This window comes from Catharus ustulatus, chromosome 1, assembly GCF_009819885.2.
Source record: "Catharus ustulatus isolate bCatUst1 chromosome 1, bCatUst1.pri.v2, whole genome shotgun sequence".
Classification (NCBI taxonomy): Eukaryota; Metazoa; Chordata; class Aves; order Passeriformes; family Turdidae; genus Catharus; species Catharus ustulatus.
In genome coordinates, this window is record NC_046221.1 from 161,418,510 (window position 1) to 161,445,885 (window position 27,376).

The 27,376-nt window shown below is 40.5% G+C and overlaps 1 protein-coding gene across 2 annotated transcripts in view; it reads right to left on the bottom strand.

Moving 5' to 3' along the window:
- TSNARE1 (t-SNARE domain containing 1) overlaps nt 1-27,376 on the bottom strand; it is a 460,525-nt gene that overhangs the window by 44,333 nt on the left and 388,816 nt on the right. For both annotated transcript variants that reach the window (XM_033071250.1, XM_033071242.1), the window contains exon 13: nt 17,603-17,718. In XM_033071250.1, the coding sequence (XP_032927141.1) occupies nt 17,623-17,718 (96 nt within the window). In that variant the 3' untranslated portion in view covers nt 17,603-17,622. The remainder of the gene's footprint in view (nt 1-17,602; nt 17,719-27,376) is intronic.

A 27,376-nucleotide genomic window follows, 5' to 3' on the forward strand; every position in this document is an offset into this window, starting at 1 on the left:
TCATCTGAGATAATATTAAAAGGAAGGCAGGACTGCTCAGCCTCTACTTACAGCTGCAATTTTGCTGTCCAAAGGGGAGTTCAGAGAGCTCACTGAGGCTGAAAATCTAACTTTTAGATGGACAAGTTCAAGATGATAAATCTGACCTTCTTCCTTTGATTTGTCTGCCTTTCCTTAGGAATCCTTACAGTGGGTTCACATGGGAATTTTTTTTTCCTTTTTGCATTGAGGTATAAGAAAGAAAATTAGATGTTAAACATAAACATCTTCCTCATGCAGGAGTCACAATCAATATTTGACCCAAACACAGCAGTGAAATTATTAGCAGAGGTTGGTCCTGGGGGAATACATCTACACCTGAAATCCCTTAGATGGTGAAAAATATCCTGGAGTGGAAAACAATGAAGCACTACTAAACCCAAACAAAATTACCAGCATGAAGACAAATGACCTATTGCAACCCAATAAAATCAATTCCCCAGCAGCCCCAATAGGTGGGACCAGTGTGCTTTAAATACACACAGCAGAGTTCCTGGTATCTACCCAGAAATGAGCAGATCAAATTAATCCCCGAAGCACTTCTGCTGAAATCGTCAGATTTGTGCCACAGATATTTTCCCTTCATTTATCTAAACATATACTTTGAAAAGAGTGTGGTGCAAATAAAATCTCTTTGAGCTTGAATGGTGAGAGCTTGGGAGCAACTGACACAATTTTGCTTCTCTAACAGCCTCCAGCAAGTGACTTAATCTCTTTATAGCTCAGTTTTGCTGCCTTTAAAACAAGAATATTGAAAGTTCTGCCCCTCAGAGGGGTGCTCAGAGTGTAAGCTGAGACCTGCTGGATGAAAGGCATGCAGGGCTTTTATTTACAGCATCTTCAGCTCAGCACACAGGTTTACAGTCCATTATTAAAGGAATGTGAGGCAAACAACACTGCTCAGCACTAAATGCTATTTTACACTAAATTTCTATTCATTCTAACAAAGAGAGAGCCTGGATTCTCGATGAATTGCAGAACTGACAACCTGGCTTCACTTAATGCCAGCCTCCGCAATACCCTTTTATAAATCCATTTTTAATTTATTATTTTTTACACTTGGCTACATGCAATTCTGCCTCCTCTTGCTCGAGACCCAAACCCTTGGTCTAAGCCTTTGCAAACCTGATAGTGCATTTCTCATTATGTCCATAGTAATTTCAATTATTTTCCTTTGTCTAAGACTTCCGTTATGCTTTGGTGCCTGTAGACATTTTAAGTAACTACCTTTTTTATTAGATGACTCAACACATGACAGATTATTCTGTCCAGCTCTTCTCCTTAGGTCCTTTTATCAGTCTAACTCCTTATATAACCTCTCTTAATGTTCTTGTATTATCTGTGAGGGTGAAAGCACTCAGTGAATTTGACATAAAAAAACACCTTTGGGTCAGAGATTTACAGCCACTTTTAGAAGAAGGACTGACCAAAACGACCCGAATGATAGAAACAATTGGTCCAAACACCACTGTCAAAAATCTGGGAAAGAGAAATGTACACAAAAATGGGCTGAAGGTTTTTCCCATGGAAATACACACATCAAAATCGATATTTAAGATGAGACTTTTGCATCCAGTTCCTTATCAGTCATCAAATCAGTCCTTCAGTACAAAGAATGAAAATAAAATAAGGTTTTGTGCAATCTGGAACCTAATTGTTTAATTGATTCTTGGGGTTTTCGTCTATAGAAAGATAAAGGCTGAAGTTCCTCAGCTGGAGCTGCTTTTCTTGCAGAAGTGTTTTCACTTTTGTTAGTGTCTCACCCTGGTCCCCAACAACACCAGAGCAGTCAAATATTTCAAATCTGTGCTACCTGAAGCTTTCCCCATGGTAGAACTGACATTTTCAGGCAGAACACACCCCTTTCTTTTGACCCAAGAGTCTTTCTAGGGGTGGATGCCTCGAGGCCATCCCATCCCATCCCATCCCATCCCATCCTATCCCATCCCATCCCATCCCAATTATTCCATCCTCTCCCTTTGCTGAACACCACCACACCTTTGAGAAACCTTACCACAAACCAAATCCTTGCTGTCTCTCTGGAGATGACTCAAACACAGAAGTTTTAGGCACAATCTACCACACCTCTCCCAAAAGATTTCCCAACTGAAGCTAAAAAACCTCTACATCTTTTGAAGCAAATTCTGTGGCACTTCTTAGCTCAAGAGCTCATCCTCCTCAGTAGAGTGTAACAGTGTGGGTACTTCCAGAGACAGAAACACAGCAAAAAATGTATAAAAATGTCTTAGGACCACAAAAGAACCACACAGGATCCAGAGAAGACTCAGAGTTGAGGAATATGAAATGTTACCCTACACTACAGAACTGCAGGATTTGCTTAAGTAACAAAGATATTTAATTCAGCCCTGAAGCCAGAGAAATGCTCTTGGTATTTTTAATATCAACAATCCACCTGAGGCCCCTGGAGGTCTGGCCTGAGATAGAGCAAGGGCTATGAATGGAAAATACACAAATGTTTATGCTCAAGTACCTTTTAGACTGCTTTCCACTTGCATGGCAGGCAATTTTCCTGTCTGTACCACCATTTCACTGAATTTTCAACTCTTCTTCTCCCCCAAGAAAAGCAACAACAAGCAAAGTTTGTGTCTGGAGAAAAATCCTCATTAATACTCTGAAAAAGGTTGGGTATATTGTGACATTTCCAAGAGATCTTCCTCCCTCTAGGATTAATTTCTCCAGGAATTTAAGTCAAAATGTACAGAAAGGAGACATCACTTCCAATGGGTGGCTCTTCCATCAAAAGACAAAAGGATAAAATTATACATAAAATTTTCCCTAACCCTGAAACAACCCCCTTGAAAATCAAAGCCTTCCCTTCCTTCTGACATAACATCCTCACCTGAAAAACAGGCTCTTTGATGGGACTGTTTCTGCTGTCTCTGTTTCTGGATACTGAGAGTTAAAAAATAAAAAAATTCTAAACTAATATTAAGTTCAGAACAAGTCTTAGTGATCACACTAAATGCTAATCGAGTTTTAATGCTGTTTTCATTAACTCTGTGCCCTTTCATATAAAGCTGGAGGGCTACTCAGAGATAAGAGAGCCCCACCAATAGAGTCATATGAATGGATGCTAAATGCAAATTCTGGAAGCACTGGGCAATGCTCACAGCAGGGCTTTGACAGGATAAAGATTTTATGGAGTGTCATATCTGGACTTGTTGAGGAGGCTGAATGTCGAGAGTAAAAGCAACAGCAGGAAAAAATGAAAGCATGAAGGAATCTGAAGTGAGGTGGTTTTGGGTTTATTTTGTTTTGTTTTGGGTTTTTTTTTTTTTTTTTGAAAACACAATTTAAAAAACCCTTTCTACTGTAAGTAGCTAAAAAACCAATAGGAAGCTCATCAAAAAGAGATTAAAAATAAAAATCAAAATCTGACAGAGAGCAAAACCCTGCCTTTCACTGGAAAGCCCAAGACAGGATGACAAAATATTTCTGGCAGGCCTAAACTTTCCCAACATGTTTCAACAAGGGATTTGGTTCTTTGAGCTGCAGCATCGAGTGCAAAGCTTTGGCTGATTATTTTTTGGTGGGGGTTGGATGAAGAACTCGTACTTAGCCTGACAGGAGGAAGAACTCTCCTGAACAGGAAAGTTCATGGTTACAAAACCAAAGTGTGTCCCTGCATGGAACTGCAGGAAAGGCTTTGGGGAAAACTTAGAGCCCTTTCCAGTCCCTAAAGAGGCTCCAAGAGCTGGAGAAAGATCTTTTATAAGAGTATAGAGGGACAGGACAAGAGGGAATGGCTTCACACTGCCAGAGAGAAGGTTTTGATTGAATGCTAGGAAGAAACTCTACTGTGAGGGTGGTGAGGCACTGAAACTTCTCTGGAAGTGTTCAAGGCCAGGCTGGATGGGGCTTTGAGCAACCTGGACTGGTGGAAGGCATCCCTGCCCATGGTGGGAGGCTGGAATGAGATGGTCCCAAAGGTCACTTCCATTTCAGTTTCACAGTGGATGAGAGAAGAAAAGCAGTGCGATGCCCTGGAAGACAAAAATCTGCTTTCCTGGCTACTGAGCAGCTTTTCTCCACTGTGCCTGTGTGCACCAAGTCCTTACCAGGAGAGAGGCACGGTGTGGACTCACAGTGGGATTTTCTGTTCCCATGGAAGTAAGCTCATTAACTGCCTGGGTGTTTAGACAAAACCAGCCCTCATGGCCACTCATTATAAACAGCACAAAAGAAAGAATGGCCACCTTTTTGACTTAGAAAAACGTTTCAAAGGGAAAGCATTCAGTGCTTATTCACAGAAAGGGAGAGTAATCTTAAAGCCCTTTGAAACAACTGAAAGCAACAGTATCTGATTTGCACAATATTTTATAGTGAAACTGAACTGCTTTAGCAAAGAAAGTGATGATACAATCAGGATGGATGGGTTGGAAGGGGCCTTTAAGATCATCTCACTCCAACCTCCTGTCATGGGCAAGGATGTCACTCAGTGTCCCAGGTTGCTCAGAGCCCCATCCAATGTGGATTTGAACACTTCCAGGGATGGGGCAGACACAGCTTCTCTGGGCAACCTGTGCCAGGTCCTCATCACCCTCTGAGTAAAGAATTTCTTCTGAATATCTCATCTAAACTTGCTCTCTGCCAGTTTAAAACCATCTTCCCTTGTCCTGTCACTGTACAAAAAAGGTGCCTCTCCCTTCTTTTTATCAGGTCTAAGATTTTCCCAGCACCTTCTCTTCTCTGAACAAACCACACATCCTCTCTCATCCTGTCTGACACATCTATGAACAGAAAAATACACATACACACACAGATTCACGCACATAATACCTAATCCTGTGTCTTGGGTTACAATACAGAGTGTGATAAAAGGTATCTGTTCCATCACCATCTGTTGAGGCTGGGGAAGTGATCCTTATCTCCATGGGAGATCTTCTGCTAATGGGCCATCCATTGAAACCAGGCAGGGCATTGTTCTTTATCTTTTCACAACCCATCCTTCCTCCAGCCAGTCATTTTCTGCTCATGGCCATTGAGTCCCACTGTGGGACTGATAAAATTACTGCATCCCACTGGGAGTTGCTCCAGCCAGGGGGAAGAGCCCAACATTTCTTACCAAGATAAAAACAGATGTTTTGGGACACTAAGGGAGCCCTTTCTCCACTGGACTCCAGAGGAAAACCGGATTTCTGCACATCACCACTGGACCTCTGGAGAGAAACTGCACCTTGTACAGGAGCACTGCTCCAGCTGAGCCACATCTGTCACTGCAGGAGGATGCAGCCACCATGGAATGGGACTGCTGCCAACACCCTGCCTGACGGGTGTCAGGTTGTACTCTGACTGTGTCAGGGTTTGGAGTTTGTTTCTTTGTAGTACTGTATTTCTATTTTAATTTCCCTAGTAAAGAACTGTTATTCCTAATTCCCATATTTTTGCCTGAAAGCCCCTTGATTTCCAAATGATAATAATTTGGAGAGAGGGGGTTTACATTCTCCATTTCAAAGAGAAGCTCCTGCCTTTCTCAGCAGACACCTGTCCTCCAAACTAGGACATCCTGTTAGCATTTTGTCCTTCAACTCCAAGAAAATGGAAGAGAAGGAAGGCTGGCTATGTGTTAACCTCTTGCACTTTCATTCCTCTTCATAGCTGGAGCAATCTTTACTTTTATCCCTGACTGTAATAACTTTTGTGAGTTTTATCTACACACCAAGCTCAGGATTTTTTTTACTGTTGCTGATTACCCCAGATTCCAGGTGTGTGTGTATACATGTCTGGGTGTGCTCTAGCAAAAAAAGAATGTTGAGTTCACCTAATAAAACTCCACCCACAACAGAAAATTGAATTGAAATTGCCATGCCAAAACCTCAGCAGGTTCTAAAATTCAATATATCCACAATTTTAGAAAAGAAATCCTAAGGTGATGGCCTTTCCTCACCCACATTTTTCAATGTTGTATGAAACTCAAATTTTGCTTTATCCCTGTGAGAATGAAGGCAAAAAATGGCTCTGCCTTTGGGTACTCCTGAATGCTGTCACCTTGGTTCCTTTAATCCCACAAGAGGGAAGGAGAACAGTTTAGTGCTCTGCACAATATTCCTTCTGGCTCTAGATTTGTACAGTTAAATGAGAATTCAAACCTAGATCTTGCCTTAAATCTCAAGTAAGGATTTGAACCAGATTCCTGCCATAAACCAGGAGGGTGTGAGACCTGCATGAGAGGTCACCATTTCATCTGTTTTGTAGTTACTTCACTGTTCCAGAAGTGCAAATGGCTGCTGAGACAGACATTAAACAGGCACAGACCCATTGCTTGATAGCTGAGACATGAACGAGAGGCAGTGTGCTCAGATTCAGGTCTTTTCATCAATAAATATTTAAGCATTCATTGAAAGTGGAAAAGATGTAAGGAAAAGAAATCGATTCCTCCCTGTCTCTCAGAGAGAAAGCTGATGTGAGCTCCCTTTACCAATCTGAGCATTGCTCTGCCTCTGAGATAATTTGATTAAATTTAAGGTAAAGCTGCTCTTTAGTTTCTCATCAGAACTAAACCAAGAATGCATTAGAGATGAAGAACCTTCCCTGGTGATCTGTTGGAAAACCTAAGTCATGGAAAACCTCCCTCTCTCTGGCAGATCTCAAACCCAGATGTGCCATGGATGAGGAACCCTCTGGCTCAGCCAGGCACTGAGCAAAGGGCACAAGAAAACTCAGTTTTCCGTATACCAGCTCATTACAAACAACAAAATAATAAAGACTGAACTCAAACCCAGCCTGGAAAATTGGCTCTCCAATTATCTCTGGAAAATTGGTGAGTTTAACTGCATGTCAAGCTACTGTGGTAGGCTTTGTTTATATTAAACAATAAACTATATTTATTGTTTATATTAAACAATAAACTATACCAGCCCTTTTTGATCCAGGAGAAATAGATGTAAATTAATATATACCCAACTCAAGATTAGCATCTGCTACTGCCCAGAAAAACTGTTGATTAAAAGCCACCACTAAGTAGTTCACAGTAAATACAGTGGAAAATTATCCAGGATCAAAGAAGAAAATCAGAAACTATTGCTAGCAGTAGATGGCAGAGAAACATTAAAAAAAAAAAAGCAAAACTGGCTATTAAAATAAATTTTGTACTGATAAAATTAGCCTTAATGAACTATAAAATAAATAAGCCTTAATGAACTATAGCAGCCACTTGCAATTATTTCTGTTCTAATAAGCTTGGAGAATATATTTGCCATATACTGGTCATTAGCAAGATATTCTTTGAAATATGTAATTCAGTAAAGGAGAAGTTGCTACAAATTAAAGGGATTCTAGGAAATTTTTGTGCCACTGAAATATTTGAGTGTCAGAAGAGAGGATTTCCTAGGCCAATGAGTACCCAAATTTGTTCAACAAGCTGAAATGGAGGTTTTATAGCTCCTCTCTTGCATTACATTTCTTCTCTATTGTCTTTTCAATACTGTGCTCTGGAAAAATGTAAATAAACATTGGTCATTGGGATCTGCCTTGTGAGAACATTTAATAGGAGTCCTTAATTGCATGTTGTAAACATAATACAAATGGCAGTTGTAAAACTGAGAACAATTTTGTTCCAAATAATCAACAAGAATGTTTCTCCATAGAGCAAACTCTTACAAGGCACAGTACTATACATTAAAACAAAACAAAACAAAACAAAACAAAACAAAAAACCCAACAGCAACAGGAAAAAAAAACCCTCAAAAAACAAAAACAACCTACCACTAATCCTTGCAGGAATTGAAATATAAGAAATACCATTATTCCATTTTTTGCTTAAGAAAGAAACTCTTGGTTCATTGGAGAGGCTTTTATGAAAAAGCAGATGCCTTGAAAATATTAAAATATTCCACAGATGATAACAGATTATACAGGGTTGTTTTTTTTTTTTTTTCCCCCCAATATCTGAAGAGCAGGCAGACAGTGAAAAGGGATAGAATGATTGCTGTTTAATGAGTTACTGCTTGTCAGCTGAGAGGCAGCAATGGCTGGGATGTTACTCTTGGCAAGTTTTGGCGACATGAGATCAGGACTAATGCATTTCACTGTGCACTCTCAGCAGGCTGTGCACGGACAGCCAGGGCAGTTCAGCTAACCAGAGGTAATTCAATCAAGCTCAGTAATGTGCAAATTGAAGTGATTCTCCTCTCACCTCTTTCCTGGTTTCAGTGACAAGGAGCTTTTCCCACCTTCTGGGCTGGAATGGTGAGATCCATGTAAGCTGCACAGCTGTAAATGTGATGGCTCTTTGTACAATCCCCACAAACACAGTAATTTCTGGTGACCTATTTGTGAGAGGAATTACAGTAATTTCACGATTATAAGCCGCACCATTTTGACTAAAATTTTGGTCCAAACCCAAAGTGCGGCTTGTAATCAGGTGTGGCTTATATATGGACAAAGAACAAAAAGTTGCTGTTTTAGTTTGGAGGACAGGTGTCTGCTGAGAAAGGCAGGAGCTTCTCTTTGAAATGGAGAATGTAAATCCCCTCTCTCCAAATTGTTATAATTTTGAAATCAAGGGGCTCTCAGGCAAAGATATGGGAATTAGGAATAACAGTTCTTTACTAGGGAAATTAAAATAGAAATACAGTACTACAAAGAAACAAACTCCAAACCCTGACAAAGTCAGAGTACAACCTGACACCCCGTCAGGCAGGGTGTTGGCAGCAGTCCCATTCCATGGTGGCTGCATCCTCCTGCAGTGACAGATGTGGCTCAGTTGGAGCAGTGCTCCTGTACAAGGTGCAGTTTCCCTCTAAAGGTCCAGTGGTGATGTGGAGAAATCCGGTTTTCCTCTGGAGTCCAGTGGAGAAAGGGGCTCCCTTAGTGTCCCAAACCTCTGTTTTTATCTTGGTAGGAAATGTTGGGCTCTTCCCCCTGGCTGGAGCAACTTCCAATGGGATGCGGTAATTTTATCAGTCCCACAGTGGGACTCAATGGCCATTAGCAGAAAATGACTGGCTGGAGGAAGGATGGGTTGTGAAAAGATAAAGAACAATGCCCTGCCTGGTTTCAATGGATGGCCCATTAGCAGAATATCTGCCGTGGAGATAAGGATCACTGCCCCCACCCTCAACAGATGGTGATAGAATAGATACCTTTTATCACACTCTGTATTGTAACCCACAACACACACCTGGACGTGCAGCTTATAATCAGGTGAGGTTTATACATGGAAAAAGAATGAAAAGTTGCTGACACCTGGAAGTGTGGCTTATAATCTTGAAATTACTGTACATGGTTTATGGGCTATTACAGCAACACTGTAATGTGAAAAAATCTCATTTCAGTGTCAAAATATGGCTGTTGAGGAATTAAGAATCTGTCAAAGCTCAAGCAACTTCCATAAGAAACTCAAAGGTAAAAAAGCCATTTCTCCAGCAGTTTTTTAAGAAACAAAGACTGCTGTCTACCGAAGTAAAGAATCTCCCTTACCAGATACACCCTAAAAGCCAATTTTGAGACCTGAAGATCATTCTGCAAATGAGTGATTGTTGTGAAGCAGATTCCAACTCCTTTTAATGCCTAATGAAGCTACAAGGAATATTTCAGAAAATTCACTGAGTAGGATGGAATTATAATTCTCTTTTAAAAGTTGGTTTGAGAATGTCACATCAGAGAGATGATTGCAATTAGGAGGTTGGTATTTACATATTGAACAGACTATGTATTATCAAAGATTTATTTCCAAAATGTGGACATTTCTAGTTCTCCTTGAGAAGGTGGAGAGCTAACAAAGACCTGGTTATCACTACTTTAGAAAGAACACAGTGAAGTGGGACTTTTATAGGTTTTATCTTATATATATATATATTGCTTTATATTTTTTTATAACTTTATAATTTTTTTTTATTTCCTAGGGAGAAAAGGAGGCCATAGAAACAGCCTTGAAGAAGCCCTGATTTCACCCTCAGTTTTAAAGGATAACTCCCAGATCATTGTGGTTGCTTGGAAAGAGTCACAGAGTTGCAAAGAGGACTTTAACAACCTGCAGCACATCATGGGATAAGCCATGTCCCAAAAAAGGTTCACCACCACCAGGGCTTTAGAGACAAAGGACAGCAATTCAAAGAGTAAATTCAATTACTCTGAAACACTTTCCAACCTGTTGAAAATCCCTGAGACAGCACTCAAATTTTGGCATTGAAGAAATAGAACAATCTTCCCATCTACCTCACTCTGAATCACAGCACAGACACACTGTCCCCTTGAATATCCCTCCTCATGAAGAGATAATCACAGATATATTGCCTTTCTAAGAGTCTGCCCTGCTGGGACATGAGATTTTCCAGATAAACTGACAAAATTTTTATTCTTTAACACACTTTTACCAAAGAAAACCTCCTGTGCTGATTTTCAGGTTTTCTTCCAGACAACACTGATCCAAAATTACCTTGCTTTGACACCACAACCAAGGATAACAGCCAAGTAACACCTTCAAGGAGCTTGGGTACCAGTGAGAATCAGACCCTACCATGTAGGGAATGGCTCTGATGAACTTTGTGCTGCCCTATTTCCAAGAAAACCTCTGAGAATCTGTGGTGGGTTGACCTTGACTGGACACCAAGCTGCTCTGTCTCTCCCCTCCTCAGCAGGATTGCAGCAGTGGGGGTGGAGAAAATAGGATGGGAAAAAAAACAACAAAAAAACAAAACCCCAACATTTGGACAAGGTAAAGGCAGTTTAATAAGGCAAAAGTAAAGGTTGCATATGAAAATAAAGGAAAACAAGATATTTATTCACTACTTCCCATCAACAGGCAATGTCCAGTCAGTTGAGATAACTGGGATGATGATAAAACAGAATTTGTGACATTTGTTGGATCAATACAGGCTAGAGCAGAACTGGCCACCCCTGTTCCCCCAAACACCAAGCCCACCACAGCCAGGCCAAGAGGAATTGCTCTCCACACAGGATCTCACTGCTTTAGCTTTATAGAAAAGAACCACACACCTTCCCAAGCTGACTTCACTGCAAGTCCCTTCACTCCACAGTCCATGGGCACCAGGATGAATGAGGAATTCCCTTGAGTTGATCTTTGCTCTTGTCCCTCACAACAGCACGAGCTCACTGCGTTTTTGGGGCTCAATGAGACAGAGAAGTCCAGCACTGCCAACTGAAAATATCAGCTGGTAGTGGGGCAGTGATGTGAGAGCACTTTCTGACTCTGTGTTGCTCCTATAAAGAGTTTAATCCTCCCTTCTCCTGAGGCTACAGATTTATGCCTCAGAGAACCCTCCTGAGCCATTAATCAGTGCAACTGCTCCCTGAGCTGAGCACCAACTGCTCCCTCAGACATCACTGCTCCTGGGGAACCCAGGATATCCACAGGGAACAGGACACTTGGCACTGACTCATTCAAATATTCTAGATTTATAACAATCTTTTCCAAGTTGAAACTGAAATTTTAGTCATCTAAAGCCACTACTGGGCTGTAGTTAGTCACAATTTTAGCTGAAATATCAGCTTTTCACATGTTATTTCCTTAAGCATCTGTGGATGGGACAGTAAGTGAGAGAGTAACCATTATCTGAATCAGTGAATCCATTTTTGTGCTGTTTCACAGTTCAAACTGGCTGTGCTGAAAACCACCCCTTTTTCCCAGGTCCTTAGAGGTGTGTCAGGATGGTTTAAGTTTAAAGGAGTTACAAAGTATAAATAATTAGTGTTCAGAGCGCTTGGGAAGTTCAGATCAGAGACTTGGCATCCATCGTGCATCCAGTGGGAGCATCCCATTTTCCTACTGATGGCAAAGAAACCTGAGAGGGGATGAAGAAAGCTGCTGGCTGTTCCAAAGTCCTACTGACTTTGGAAACAAATCAATGGACTCAAGTTAATTGAGCTGCAGGAACTGCCTGCACATCGACTCTCGAGCAAAGGTAATGTGATGCATCCTCCCTTCACTCTCTCCCAGAGTTAATGACCTGGCATTATGTGATACTTACAAAGGTCAAAAACCACAAGATGAGCAACAATCATAATCTGAAATACATTAAAACACAGTAACTTGACTGTGTGAGGTCCCATCAAAATATGAATCTGTTTGAAGGTTTTCCTCAGTAGCAAAATCTCAGAGAAATTCTTAAAATGAATCTGCCTGTTTCCTGGCACTTCTGCCTTTCTTGCCCTGTTATTTTGAGGGACTTTTTTTCACCAAGCAGACTCTCGTCTCTTAAAATTTCTTTTTCTACTATTAATCATTTCACTCTTCTGCACATTTGTGGCAGCACATTTTTATTGTGCTGTCAGGGAAATAATTTATTGGAGAGAAATGGAGACGTGGCCATTGGAATCAAGAAAGCCTTAAAGAATACAAATGTTAGCCTAATTTAAGAAATTAGGCCAAATCATAAACCCAGGCCCAGTATCTATTATCCAGTGAAAATCCACATCTCATTTTTGACATCTCAAATCTGAAGCAAAAAGTTACTGCAGAATCAGGATGTACTTCAGTCTTGTCAGAGCAACAATTGAGCAGGGGTGCCAGGGTTTGAGCAATTAATTATAGGCTAAAAGACAAGAATTGAAATGACAAGAATTGACACCACTCTAAATGTAAGAACTTTTTCAAAGTAATAGGATACAGGGGAAAAAAGAAATATTACAGAGCTACAGATTCCTGATTGTGCTGCACAGCAAACACGGCAGCAGTGCCACAGCCAGGGCAGAGGGGTGAATTATTTTAGGATTTCAATGACAGCTGCCAAAAATATTATTACCCTCACAGAGCTTGAAAGATTGAAACAAGGTTGAAAACTCATCCACTCACATATTAAGCCACATATAGATGTGTGGAGAAAACAGAGACACCAAGAAAAGCCTTGTGATAACAATTTAAAAAGCAAAAGCAATACCATGAAACAAAACTCTCTGTGCTTTGCCTTTATTTACAAAGTTCCTTGGGTTAAATTATTTCTCTGTTCAACACTGAGTAGGAACTGCTGTGCTTTAGCAGCCTAACATGGCCAGGGAGAGATGCACAGCACAAATGTCAGAATTTCTGTTGTGTGTGTCAGAGGAGGGTGCCCAGATTTGTTTCCTGCTTGGAAGGAACAACACAACTGCAAATGCCAAGTGCCACAAAGCCCCTTGTCAATCTTTCCCTCTCTGCCATGCTGACCCTCAGACCCTGACACACAGGGGCTGTGACTGCATTTGTTGGGGGCAAGAGGAGCAGCACACAGGGACAGTGTAATAATCCAGCCAACTCAAAAAGCATAAGGTCTGAAAGAAAAATAAACCCCAAGGATGGGCTGTGTAAAATCAGCTGTCTGAACCTCATCCTCATTGATCAGGTTACACAAAACAATTAACTACATTAGAAACCCATAAATGAATTATGCAAGGAATGCTGTAACTGTGAAGGAGGGGGAAAATAATCCAAACTAAAACAATATTTTCTATTTTTCTATGATAATTTAATTTAAATTCAAAACAAGACAGTTGCATCTTTGGGAAACACATACTTGGAGCCTGATTATTCCTTTTCTACATGACAGCAGCCCAGTTAAGGAGACACTGTCCAAGATATTAAGTGAGATATTAGAAAGAAAATGTTTACTGTGAGGGTGCTGAGGTCCTGGCACAGAGAAACTGTGGCTGCCCCATTCCTGGCAGTGTCCAAGGCCAGGTTGGATGGGGCTTGGAGCAACCTGGGATGGTGGAAGGTGTCCTTGCCCATGGCAGGGGGTTGGAACTGGATGATCTTTAAGGTGCCATTTAAACACACACCATTCTATGAATTTAAGGATTTTATGTCTGTACATTCAAGATTACATGGAGACTGTAATCAGAGTGCAACCCTTTGTTCAGGGGAGTTACTATTTTAGAAGTTTATGATGGATGGTTCAAAATCCAAATGGTCAAATTATCAAGAAAGGAATGAATCAATGTCCATTAAGGATTTAATAACCTGTCTCCTGTATCGGAGGGCTTTGAGCTTTAGCTGCTGAATGCTGAGAGAATCTGTTGGGTCAAAGCCCACAGGATTTAAGGAATCCACATGGCAGTCTGTGTGCTCAGTCCAGTAACCTTTGTCTGACAGAAATGTGTCCTGGTTCTTGTGAAGGCACCCTCTGCTGCAATGACTTCTTCCAAGAACAGGGCTCAGTCAAGTCATCATTCATTCTCTCTTTCTTTGGTTAATGGGATTGAGATGATGAAGTTGTCATTGGAAACTGTATTTTCCAGCTGTCACAGACATGCAGCATCTTTCTCAAAGTTTGTCACTTCTATTTTCCTGTAAAGAAGGCTTAAAACTTAGGATTCCAGCAGTCTTGATTGTCACTTTGGATGAGTGTGCACTCATGCAAATGAGTCAAACGAAGGGCACAGAAGGTCTGTCTAGCTGAAATATTGACACTTTCCAAAGCTGTTGTTAAAAAAAAAGCTTCTTTCAGACTGCTCCTGCAATACTGTCCTTTTGAGTGGTCACTGATGTTGATGGAACAGCAAAAAGAGCAGCTGCAGTGCTGCTCCAAGATGTGCACAACGTGACCCAGAAGTTCCTGGGCTATTTTCCTAAGGTGTCAGCAAACAAATGCACAGACACAAGTCCTCAGGAGTTTCTCTGCATTTGCTGTAGATGATTTTTCTCTCCCTCTGCCAGACAAAACTGCCCCAAGGGAGCAGTGACACACTTATGGCAGGGCCCTCGACAGGCAGAAGTCAGGGCTGGGAGCTCTCCTGAGCAGCTGCTCTCCCTCTGCACGCCCTGAGCCAGCAGCCAGTGATGGCACAGCTGCCTGGGAAACTCACAGGGAATGCTGCTTTTTACTCTGCAAGATCCATCAAGGGATCTCCCCTATGGAAGGAATGGGCTTGTCAGTCCAAGCTGTGTCTGATTCGTGGTGTGGGGAAAAGAATTCTCCTTTTGAGAAGAGCTGTTGATTCAGTATCATTATTGCAAAGGCAGAAAAATCAACCAATTAAAGAAAAAAAAAACAACACCAGTGTAAGAATACTTTATATGCTTTATATGATCAAAACAATAAAAACTGATCATAGATATTAATGGCATAATTTCTTCAATTCACTGAATAGTGACCTTCATATTTCTTATCACCAGCCATGAAAGCTAAAGAAGCCTGACTTTAATATCCTGCAAATGGGATTTAAACTACTGGAATGGAGTGGCTGGGGCTTTTCCTTTTGGTTCCTCACTAATCCAGCATGAAACAAACCTTCTGAGGAGATGTTAAATGGAAGTTCTTGCCAGTCATTACCAAACCTGGGATTTCATTCAGTGATATGTCCTGTGCCAACAAGAGTATTTAGTAATTAGTTCCCTCACTTGCTTTCCTCCCTTTATTTTGTCTGAAGTCATGTAGAGCTGTTGCACATTAAACCCCAGCTGTTCCCTATCTCCCTAAAGCATGTAAGAGAGCTTTATATGAACCTGTTTCTTGAGGTAGTCTTTATACCCACTGATATTTGAAAAACCATGGATTTTTAAAAAATCTGCATTAAAACTCAAAATAGAATTTAATCTATCACTATGGACATAGAAACTCTGAAAACACCCTGATTTAGAAATCCTCAAAGCATAAATATGAAATCTACACACCACTAGGGCTAACTTAGATTAAGAAGCATTTATAAAGATCAGAAATCATCATTGTTCCAGTAGAACTCAATGCAGGTCTTGCCTCCTGTTCTACTGCTGCAGAGTAACTCTTGTTTTAGAAGCTCAATAATTAGTTTCACAAGTGATGATGAAAAGTAGAGCATGATATTTTTCCTGGTGCTTTCATTAGTGTCTCTAGGTTCACTTCCCTCAAGACATGGATCTCATAACAGGAGATTAATTTTAGTTTTCCAATGGAGTTTTATTGTAAGAATATTTTGTTCTCTGACTTTCTCCACTAAAGGGATTTTGATTAAAAGGTGTCTAGACATCGTCAACTGATGATAAGATTTGTAATTTCCAGTAGATAGGAATATTTAACTATACTAAAAGAAATTGTGTTATATTACAGATTACCCTGATGAAACACATTTCCAAACTAATGCAGAGTAAAAGCAGAGTAATGCAATTAAAATTACTGCAGTTGCTCTAGGTTTAAATTATCAGGACAGATCCCTGTTTGCACCCATAAGCAGTGTCTCTTCTATAAAAATGGGATAAAAATATATATATAAATGCTAGATTAGATAGATAGATAGATAGATAGATAGATGCTGCAAAAACATCAATATTCAGTCAATTAAAGGTCCATTTCACTAATACCATCCTTGTTTCAGGGCTGGCCAAGCACCTAAGATTCAAGTGTAGCAAAATAGTTCTACCTATTTCTCCTAGAAATGATGTAGAGCTTGTGATCATCCTCATCCAAACCAGTGAGATGGTTCTTGACATCCTTCAAGGATTTTTTTTTTTTTTTCGATTTGCACAATTCCTTCTCATACCCAAATTTTGACAACCACAGGCAGAAGTGCCAAAGCTTAAGAAGTGTGAACAATCCCCTTTCTATGATGGTTTTGACCCAACCCCTTTTAGCTCTCAGTGGAAAGAAGGAACTTTAGAAGCCTCATCCTCATGTGGAAGGAGAGCATTTTCAAATAACACTGAACCCTTGTCAAACAAAAGAATTAACAAAATCTCTCAATCCTTTGTGCTGTCCCAAGGACAGTTTCACAGGAGAGTTGCTGTCTGCAGGAAAAGTCCCATTGCTGCTTTTGGGCTCTGGCTTTACCAGGTGGGAGCTTTGCCCTGGCAGCAGGTGCACAGCCCCACTTTGGGGGCTAGAAAATCTGTAAATCTGATATTCTCTCCTTGAATAATGGCCTGGTAACCTTATAAAGAAGGAGAAACCCAGACATGCTTTGCATCAGAAAGAGAATATCACAAATAATTGATGAGTCATCCCAGGGCGATGAGGGAAAAGAAAGGAAATATTTTTTGTGTGTGTCTTATATTTAAATTTAAAGCACATTTTGTTTTACAAAGTAAACATGCTATGGTGAAACTTCACCAATAGGATGAAGACACTTTGATATCTTACCTACATTCCTAAGGTTACAGTCTAATCATCCTACCAGAGACCAATATTCCTTCTAGGTGTAGATCCAGAGCAAAGATCACCAAAAATCAATTTTTCTTTTTCATCCCTACTGAAATCTCCAGTTGTTTGTCTTCCTGCTCCTCAGGAGGGTACCTAGAACATCTCAGAAGATAAAAGCATTTGGGAACACCTCTGGGTTTTTGGATCACCCCTGACCCTGCTCCAGCCTGGAGTCTTTAAAACTTCTTCTGCATCTCCTACTCCTAATCCCAACAATTAGGATCCATTAGTTACCATTGATCTGAGAATCATGTAAAATCAAACACGACACAAACAGCAGAGGAAAGGGTCATATGTTGATTTTTGAAATACCAACTTGGCCTAATTTTAAGGATCCATTAAGAATATTTCTGATACTCTTTAAAAGAAAATATTTCAGTTTGCCAGACCTGACTCTGAAGATGAAGATATTTTTTTCTTACCGTGATCAGCTTCCTAAACTGTCTTTCAGGCACCTTATGGAGTATGATAACAGACTTGGTAAAGAGTTTTACCTGTGCAAACCTGAGCCAGGTCAGTGCTTGACGGAGACCGCGATGATTATGACGACGAAGAGCAGAACAGCCAAAGCGATGGAGAGAAGGCAGCACTTCATCTTCCTGGCTCGTAGCTGAGAGGAGAAAGACAAAGGAATTAATCCAGGGAGATTAAATCCACAAAGAAATGTTATTTTTCCATTGAAAAAAGAGTTTGGACCAAGCTGAATCAACATAGAGAATTTATCTACTTTTTTGGACTGACTTAGCCTTCTGGATAATTCAGATTCCTTGGATAAAATCCCCTTTTTCTACACTACTTTCCTCCTGCTTAAACCACTGTGTCACATGAATTTCCAGGCTCTGCTTGGAGGGATGAACTTGGGTAAGGTCCCTCAGTTTGGCTTTGGTCTGGAGGTGTTGCAGTCGCCAGGAGAAAATTGTCCCCTGTAAGAGAAAGAGTTCTCTCTCCACTCTGCTGTGCAATGAAATTGAAACAAGCACTGACATGGGCTGTTCATAGGGCAGGAAAATGTGCTTCCAGTGTTATCCACCCTAGTCTCATTCACTTTCAGAAACGGTAAAAGAGATTCTACAGAGTTTTAATTTTGCTCTCTGTTTCTACTTCAACCCATCAGTTTTCCTAGTGACCTCTGTGGATGTGATGTTGTTTATTCCTATTTAAAATCCTTGCAGATAATTCAATTTCCTTTCCTCCTTTTTTTAGATGGATTAGAAGGGTGTTTCCATGATGCCACAGTGTAAGTAGTCCTGTTATCCAATACACACACAAAAAAGTAACTTCAGTGAAATCCTTCACTTGAACATTTTCCTTGAGACCAGATCAACCAGTCCTCCAGCCTCCAGACTTGATAACATCATCCTGATGTGACAAACCAGTTGCTTTATTGCAGAATCCTTTACCTTCCTTACAACTGGAGCTACACTCACAGGAGAGATGATGTTAATATTACTGCTCTTGTCCACTTTTCCTTCCTTCCCTTTCCCTAACTGCTGCAATCAGGTCTCCCAGTCTGCCTTGGCTCCTTCTCTAACTGCTTTACATCACTCTGCAGTGCCCTGCATTTCCCACAGAGCCTCTGTTCCCTGGCTCTTCTGTTCTGAGGATGTTTTGGTCTCTTACACCACAAAGGACAGGAGACTCCTCTCTTCCCTTGGTGCTCCAATCCTGTCCTTCATTCCCTCTGTGCCCAACCAAGCTGGAGAAGCACTTCCAGCAGGGAACGGTGATGCATGAGCTGTCCTCTCTTCCAGAGTCAACCACCAATCAAACTGGTGGTTTTACCAAAGTGTGGATTTCCAGATTAATTTTTTTCACCTCAAAATGCTGTATCATCCTCCCTTCCTAGCAGATAATCAGTGAATCATCGTGGCTCTCCATCAGATTTTCAATCACTCAGAAGATAGATTTGGAAGAGAAAAAATAGGCATTTTAAATATATAATTCCATGTGCATTTGTGAAGAGGGATCTTCTTCTCAGGCATGCTAGGAGGAAATGTGTGAGGGGACACTATTCCACTTCCCAAAATCCCTACTTTGGAGCACAGACTTGTTCATATTTTTCCATCAGTTTATTGTGACTCTGTGGGGAGGATGTGAGTGGGCAAAGGCTCACAGAAATTACTGTGATGCTGCTGATGCCCTGGCACAGAGTGCCCAGAGAAGCTGTGGCTGCTCCATCCCTGGCAGTGTCCAGGCTGGATGGGGCTTGGAGCAGCCTGGGATAGGGGAAGGTGTTCCTGCCCATGGAAAGGGGGTGGAATGAGATGAGCTTTAAGGTCTTTTCCAACCTAAAGCATTCTGTGATTCTTTGATTCTCTTTAATTTTTATTTTTTCCCCCCCCACACAAAAGGATGTTTCCTCATAGTGGATCCTCACCTGACACTTTAATTTCTTCAGGAGTAACTGCAATGCATCCTGAAAGTTCACCCCATGAAACAACAGACTTGCTACTGTTTCCCCTTTAATTTTAACCTTCATTAATTCCAAGTCAAACCAGGAAACTGCTGCTTCAAACTGCAGGCTTTCAAAGGCACTTGGATGTCCTTGTCCACTTCTGAAACGTCAGAGCCTGTGTTTGGTCAGCAGAGGATGCTAATGGGTCATTTAGCTTCAAGCAGAATTCTCAAATAGTCCCATTAAGAGCTTCAAAGACTGCACAGTTATCACTCCACATGGCTTTTCCACCATTCCCTTTGCAGAGAGATTCCCTTCTTTTCCTCTTTCCAGCATTGCAAAGCTCAACTCACTCTCATTTGCATTTTCTTAGTCTCTTCCTCCATCCATTTTTTCCCTTGCTTTTAACCAACTAAACCATAAACAAACAGACTGAGACTGATCAGAGGACAGCAGAGATGCAGCCCAGTCTGAATCCTGGGATTTAGTTCACATTTTATGAGCTTGTCCTGGCTGGCAAGTCAGGGTAATGATTCCTGCTCTTTAAAATATCTCCTAGCACATTTAGTATAACTGTCCTAAAGCCCATGGCAGGATTATCCATTCTATTCATACTTGTGGGTTTTTTTTTTTTTTCTTATTTTCCATTTCAATAAGGAAAATGTTGAATTCTTTGAGTTGCTTTAGTCTCCAGCCATAAATTTTACATGCTGGTGGAGCAGTAGAAGCAAATTCTGATCCCTTCCTGGACACAGCATCTTTCCTACAGATCCTGAGGAAGAGAAGCAGGATACCAGAACCCCAGGGTTTTGTCACCTAGGAAAATACTGAGATATGATATGTGAGCCAAAGCAGATGTCCCTTCACTGGACAAGTGCACACACTGCTTCAGGAAAGTTTGTGAAAATCCCTTCAATGGGACTTGGCATGAAGATTGGACTTGATGACCTTGGAGATCTTTTCCAACCTTGATATTTTATGATTTTATGATACCCCATGGAGCTCATCCAGCCTGTCCTGTGCTGAGGACCAGCCTGAATTTCTGTGAATTCCTGGGAGCCTTTCACTGCCTTTACCAGAGGAGAAAGATGCAAGCACAGAATGTGTTGAACAGATTCTCTTCCCTAGACAGGATCTGGAAACTGTGGGCACCCTCACTTGAGTATTACACAAATATACACCAATAAACAACATAAATAATAATATTGCATCTACCTAACTCTGCTTATTATCCCTAGTTTAGGTTAACAGATTCTGAAAGCCCCACTGCCATTCTTCAAGGAAATTGAGACACAAAAAGAAACACATCCTTTTGAATGAGTTTTTCAAGGAGGATTTTAAGAACCCTGAGGTAACACTGTACACTGGAAGCACAGCAACCTCAGACATGCAAGCACTGAACAGTGGAGAATTTCCAGTTTGTGTTTTCCATGTATGCATATACAGGCAGCAATCTTTGCCCTCCCCCTAACCCCCTAAAGTAGGATTTCTGCTTTATTCAGTAAGGGAATAATTATTATGCTGTGTACATCATACATGTTTAGAAATTTTATTTAATCTACTCAGGTTTTCTTAGGACATATATCTAAAAGTCATGTTCACATGAAACCACGCAAAGCTCTCACTTAATGTAAAGATCCTAATTTTTTTCAAGGGGTTTCCATGACAGCAGAATCATATAATTTATGCTTTCCATCCCAAACATCAATGCAATGATTGGGTTATATCCATTTTAAGTGGAGGATGTAGAGATACATTCCATGGGTGAAAGAAGAGATGATCTCAAGAGAGTTCCAGTTTTCTCAAGGAATTAAAAAAAAAAGAAAAGGATAAAAAGCAAATGTCATTCATGATGCCACCCCTTGCATCAAAGTTTATCTACACTTACAGGGAAATGGAAGTCTATTTCCAAACCTGTAACAGGATTCTCACCAGGACAAGTTCCTCACTGTCCTGAGAGAGACACTACGAGGTTTCTGCCATTATTTTAGTAATCTCAGAATAACAGAACCACGACCACAGAAAAGTTGAGGAAACATTTAAAAAAAAACCAAAAAAACCCCCCTGAAACAACCCACAAAAGCCAAACCACCTTTATAATGAATCACTTATGTTACAGAACAATTCTTCAGGGAGCTTTGCATTTTTGCAGCATTTCCCACACACCCCACTAATACACTGTGGATTTCACTATCTTTTCCCAGCTCCTTCTCCCCTCAGCTGCTAAGGACTCTTCTCTCACACTGAGCATTATTCCTATCTTCCTTGACTTTCCTGGAAGCTCTGCAGCAACGTGACCTCCTCTCAATTCCTGCAGCTACACCCATGATTGCTCACAGGAGCAATTTTAAGACCATTTTGCCCAGAATCTTCCACCTGCACTTGGAGTTAGATGATTGCAGACAAGACATATCCAAGATCATTGTTACAGCAGATGCATCAACAGCTGAAGGGCATTTTTGGTACAAACTAAATTTGAAGGGTCTTCACCTCAACTTCAAAAACCACCCAGGAAACCTGAGGGAATAACTGTTTTGTTGTTTTTTTGGTTTTTGGTTTTTTTTCTCCCAGAGATCTGGAGGTTTTGCCAAACACTCCTGGAGGTCACAAAAATCTAGGGCTGCTTTCTCCATTTTTTCCTGCTAAATTGCAAAACTCTGTCCACATACAGGAGCTGCTGGAATTTAATAAAACCTCCCAAAACCCTGTTTTTCTCAGGTAAGGGTATCCTGGAACTCTACCTTGGGAAGCACTTACTCCCTCTAACTATCTGTTAAAATTAGTATTTAAATAGAGAAATCAATGCAACAAACAATTTCAGGCTGAATTTGGGAAAAGTTCAAAGCTACAAGATTATCTGCTGCTGGAAAATGTATAAGAAATAATTATAAGCCCACTATCTGATTTCATTTTCATTATCTTAGCTTATTCTAAACCTTGAATGCTATGCTGCAGCACTGCTCTGGTTTTATAGCTCTGTCCCAACTTGTTGTAAGTCCATTTCCCATAACACCTCGAATTTGTTGATTAAATTGGAGCTAATCTATTTTCATTGTACACATTTTCCCAAGATGAAAAGAACACAACACGGGACCAAAAAAAAAAATTCTAATCCTGTAGCAAGATGTAATGGCTTTTTACAGTTATTTTTTTTTTCTGGGCTCTTCAGGGTGTTTTAGTAAAATAAGTAAGGATATATTTTAATCCTGACAGAGGCTCTTTAAACACACATGTGAAATAGGAGTGAAAAGCAGGGAAGAAATGAGCAAGGCTATTTAGGGACACAGCTGAGAAGCACTTTACATTGACAGGCAAACTGCATGAGACTGAGCCTGGAAGAAACCTTTCCCTCATTGTTCCAAAAAATTAAGCTGCAAGCCATATTTTACAGCCTAGAGGATATTTATTTCTTGGGGATGAAATGCTGAAAGATATTTTAATTATGTCACAACAGATAGTCAAGTAATTAAAACCCATTAAAGCCCATTACGGCCCCAGGCCCAGAAAAGTTAGTTTCATCTTGGAAATTCCTAAGCAAATACATTTAGGAGGAGGAAAAAAATGCTTTCTTGCTAAGGATTCAAAAATTAGCTAAGGCCAAGCATAAATAATAGAAGAGGCTAAAGGAAAATGTTTCACCTGTATTTATATTGAATTAAAAAAAGAACAAACAACCAACTAACAATCTAAAAAGCACTTGATTCACATATAGAAAATCAGCATTGAGCTTTTCCACCCTTCGTGGATTGATTGCATTATGGAATGTAAGGGAGGGAGTTTGAGATTTCTCAACTGCCTCCACAAAGGAGGTGGAAATCCCTAGAAACAGGAATTTTAGTTCAGGCAGGGATTTGTACTAGAACAGCAGCTCTATTCTGGGAACATCAGAGCATATGACAGCACTTCACAGCAGAGTTACACCCTAGGACTTCATGGTCGGGGAGTTTTTTAGGTCTTCAGCAGGACAAAATTGGGCAGGTTGTTTTCATTATAAATTAATTAAATTAATGTCTCCACCACTCCATGTCTCAGCCCTGGCACTGGGATAAGGATGTTGACAGTAGCCGAAGAGATTTGGCTACAAAGTTTAACCCAAGACCACCTGACTCTGTCCCTCCTTCCTGCAATGTTAAATAATAGAAACATTCATAGAAAAATGGGATTTTTAAGGTTGGGAAAAGACCTCTAAGATCACCAAGTCCAACCTTAAACCTGGCAAGCACCACCAAGTTCACCATTGAACCATGTCCTCCAGTTTCATATCCACAGGTTTTTAAACACTTCCAGGCACAGTCACTCCAGCCTTGCCCGGGGCAGCCTCTTCCAATGCTTCCAAAATTTAGGAGCAAGGACTAGAAAGAGGTCTGGAAATACCCTGAGCTTTTCAGTTTGGATGTATGGGCAAGAATCTCTCTCCTAGTGAAAGAGGATCATTTTTCCATTTTCATTTCTTAGGTTATTATGGTAAGCAAGCAAAAATCTATCCACGTACTCAATGCCAACAGACTCAACAAGGCAATCCATTTTACTTACAGAAATGCCTGCACATATTTCAAAGACAATTTTAAAATAAAGAACAAATCATGAAGCATTTTTGAACAGAGCCAGGACTGCAAGAACTTCTGAAAGCACAGTTCCACTCCTCGAGCAAAGAAACCATTGCAGTCTAATCTGCTCTGGAAATTTATTTCCTGCAAACCCATTCAGCAGGTAAAAAACAAAAAAAATATTAAATTTATCAACCACACAATAACAGCCTCCAGTTATCAGGTCAGTTCTTTTTAAGGGCCTCTGTTGGGCAATGAAAACCCACCCTGATTAATTTTCAAGTGCTGCTTCCTTTATTGTAAGATTAACAAATCTGTTTGACATAAAATGGTTCATTTTATATGCAAATCTCTGTAGAGAGTTTTGTGACATTAAAGAGGTTCATCCAATTTTGTTCACCCTGACCTCAGAGGTCATTTGGAATTTCATGAAAGCATTTGTCTATGCTGTTAATATGCATTTTGAAAGCTAATTTGAGGTCTGCTGGATTGAGAGCCCAGGTTCTTAATTACGTTTGGACGTGTTTATACAGAGATGATATTATGAATCTGAAACTGCTGTCACTCCAGTGGACAATAGCAGAAGCTCTGCTGAAGGCTGGGGAGCTCTCATGGGAGAGGAAAAGAAAATATTGGAACAACACAGCAGAAAGTCAGACCTTGTAGAGGTGTGGTTACCTCTAATAATAATAATAATAATAATAATAATAATAATAATAATAATAATAATAATAATAATAATAATTTAATATTCCATTTGCATGGATAAGATCCCTTCGCTAAGCCATCCACAATCAGCTCTGATAAGAGAGTAAACACTCTGTGTTATTGCAGTGGAAAGGAGGAACATGACCTTTAAAGTGTGTACAAATTAAAATGCACTGACCAAATTTGGTGACATTTATGGTATGGCTTCCTTATAGAGCTACAATGAATTTGCTATCAAATATCACTGCTTCTGCAGGCAGGCTAGAAAAGGCCAGGAATATTATTAAGCATTTGCAGTGTTTTTAAATGAGAACAAAGTAGACAAGTTGCATATGAAAAAAATGCAGAAGATATGAGAGCAACAGGGAAAGGCCAGCCCACAGCAGTAAGGAAATAGCTCACTTGGCTTTGACATATTGTTTTTGTGCCTTCACTTCCAAGTCATTTGGACTGATTCCACATTTTCCTTTATGATGCTGTGTTCTATGTATTTGCTGTTTTCCACTAATTTTGTGCAGTTTTCCCACTCCCCATGTGCCTCCTCATGATCCCCTTCTCATTAATTAATTTTCTTTGCATGCATCTCTGGAAGTGTTCAAGGACAGGTTGGATGGGGCCCTCAGAAATTTGATTTAGTGGAAAGTGCCCCTGCCCATGGCTGGGGGGATGGACTGGATGATTTTTAAGGTCCTTTCCAACCCAAGCTATTCCATGATTCCACATGTTTCTGCGAGATATCCCAGGTGAAGCCAAGTGCCATCCACAGGTATGATTCCTCAGCAAATCCTACTGCAAGACTCAAATCCAAAAGTGGATTTTCTGCCAAGCTATTTCTTTTAAATGAAAATATGTTAGCCAAATCAAAGAAGGAAACTTAAAAATTTCCAAGTACTCCATCCTGAAAAAGATAATGGAAATATTTTCCCTAATCCCTCCCTGCTTTGGGGAAAAATCACAGAATCATTGAGGTTGGAAAGACCTCTAAGAGCATCAAATCCAACCTTTGGCCCATCACTACCTTGCCCTCTAAACCATGTGGAGAAGTGCCTCATCTACTTGTTTTTGAACACCTACAGGGATGTTGAGCCCACCCTGCCCCTGTTCCAATGCTTGACCACTCTTTCAGTGAGGAAATTTTCCCTGATATCCAACCTGAACCTCCCTTGGTGCAACTTGAAGCCATTTCCCCTTATCCTGTGTAAGGAAGGAAAAGGGAGAAAGGAAAGAGGGTGCTCATTTTAGTGTTTCTGTGAAATTTGGCTTAGTTTAGGAAAGATATAACTTCTCTCATACCCTTGTTCATGTACACTCTTGACTAGCTCAAAATTTGAGAGAAATTTCCCCATCTTCCACATCCATCAGGATGAGGATGGCAGCACAATCTTTCTGTGTTGGTTTGCCTAAAAGCTGACTGGGGCTCACATTGGGCCTTTACATTCAGATTTAATTGCTGCATTTTCTACCTTCTGAATGCTTGAATTAGCAATCTTAATATTCCCCTAATACACTTGTTTTTCTAATGGCTGAGACATCACTTGTAATAACACATGATAATGGCTTACATTTCCAGCACGCCTTTCAAGGCAGCAAACCTCCAACGTGATTTACAAATGCACTATAAAGAGGATTATCTTTTTACCAGTTCTGGAATGAAGCCACCTACCTCTGGCAGCTGTTTGAGTTCTACACAGCACTCCCAGCCAGCAGTTTAAAGCAGGTAATGACTGGTGTGTGCACCTGAAACACCAGAGACCACATTTCCCAAATCAGAATTCACCCAGCGGAGCAAAACAAACGCTTGGACTTTTGCAGAAACCACCTTGAGATGCTTAAAAGCCTCACACAGGCAGGATTCAGAGAGAACTGAACTCCCCCAGCAATTCAAACCCAGAAACACTGCAAGGGAGCAGAGCAGAGAGAGAATGATTTGACCACATTAAAGCTGTGCAGTGCTCAAAGAAAACCTTCCTGCTGAGCTGTGTTTATTAGCTAGATTATATTATTTTATGAATGGGACTACTTGGAAGGACTGGAAATGACAGATTTTGGCTCATTGTGCTGCCAATCTCAGCATTTTGAGCCCATCAATTCATTCAGCCTTTGACCAGCCTCACTTACCTGGTCTGTGCATCATCAGTTTCTCTTTCATGGCAGAAAGTCTTAATTCTTGAACCAGCTCAGTCTCTGCTCCCAAAAACACTTGAGCTCCCCCCAAATTGGCTCCTTTTGCCAACAACAACCAGGTCAGACTTTGTAGACTCTTAAAAGGACCAGAGCCAATAAAAGCATTTAGTCTGGCTTAACTCCAGTGTACTCTGATGAGACTCTGGCCCAAATAATTTAAGAATTTCTCCTCACTACCCTGTATTTAAGTGCAAAAAAAGACTATAGATGAAAAATCTAATAAAGATAAAAAGCTTTACAAAGAGTGCAACATCATGAAGGACCTTTTAAACATCCTCAAACAAATGCAAATGTCAAATAGAGAAAACAAAGGTGTTTTCAGGGGTCATAAAAAAACGAATGACAGAATCATTTGGGTTGAGAAACACCTCTAATTCCATCAAATCCAACCATTAACCCAGCACTGCCAAGGCCACCACTGAGCCATGTCCCAT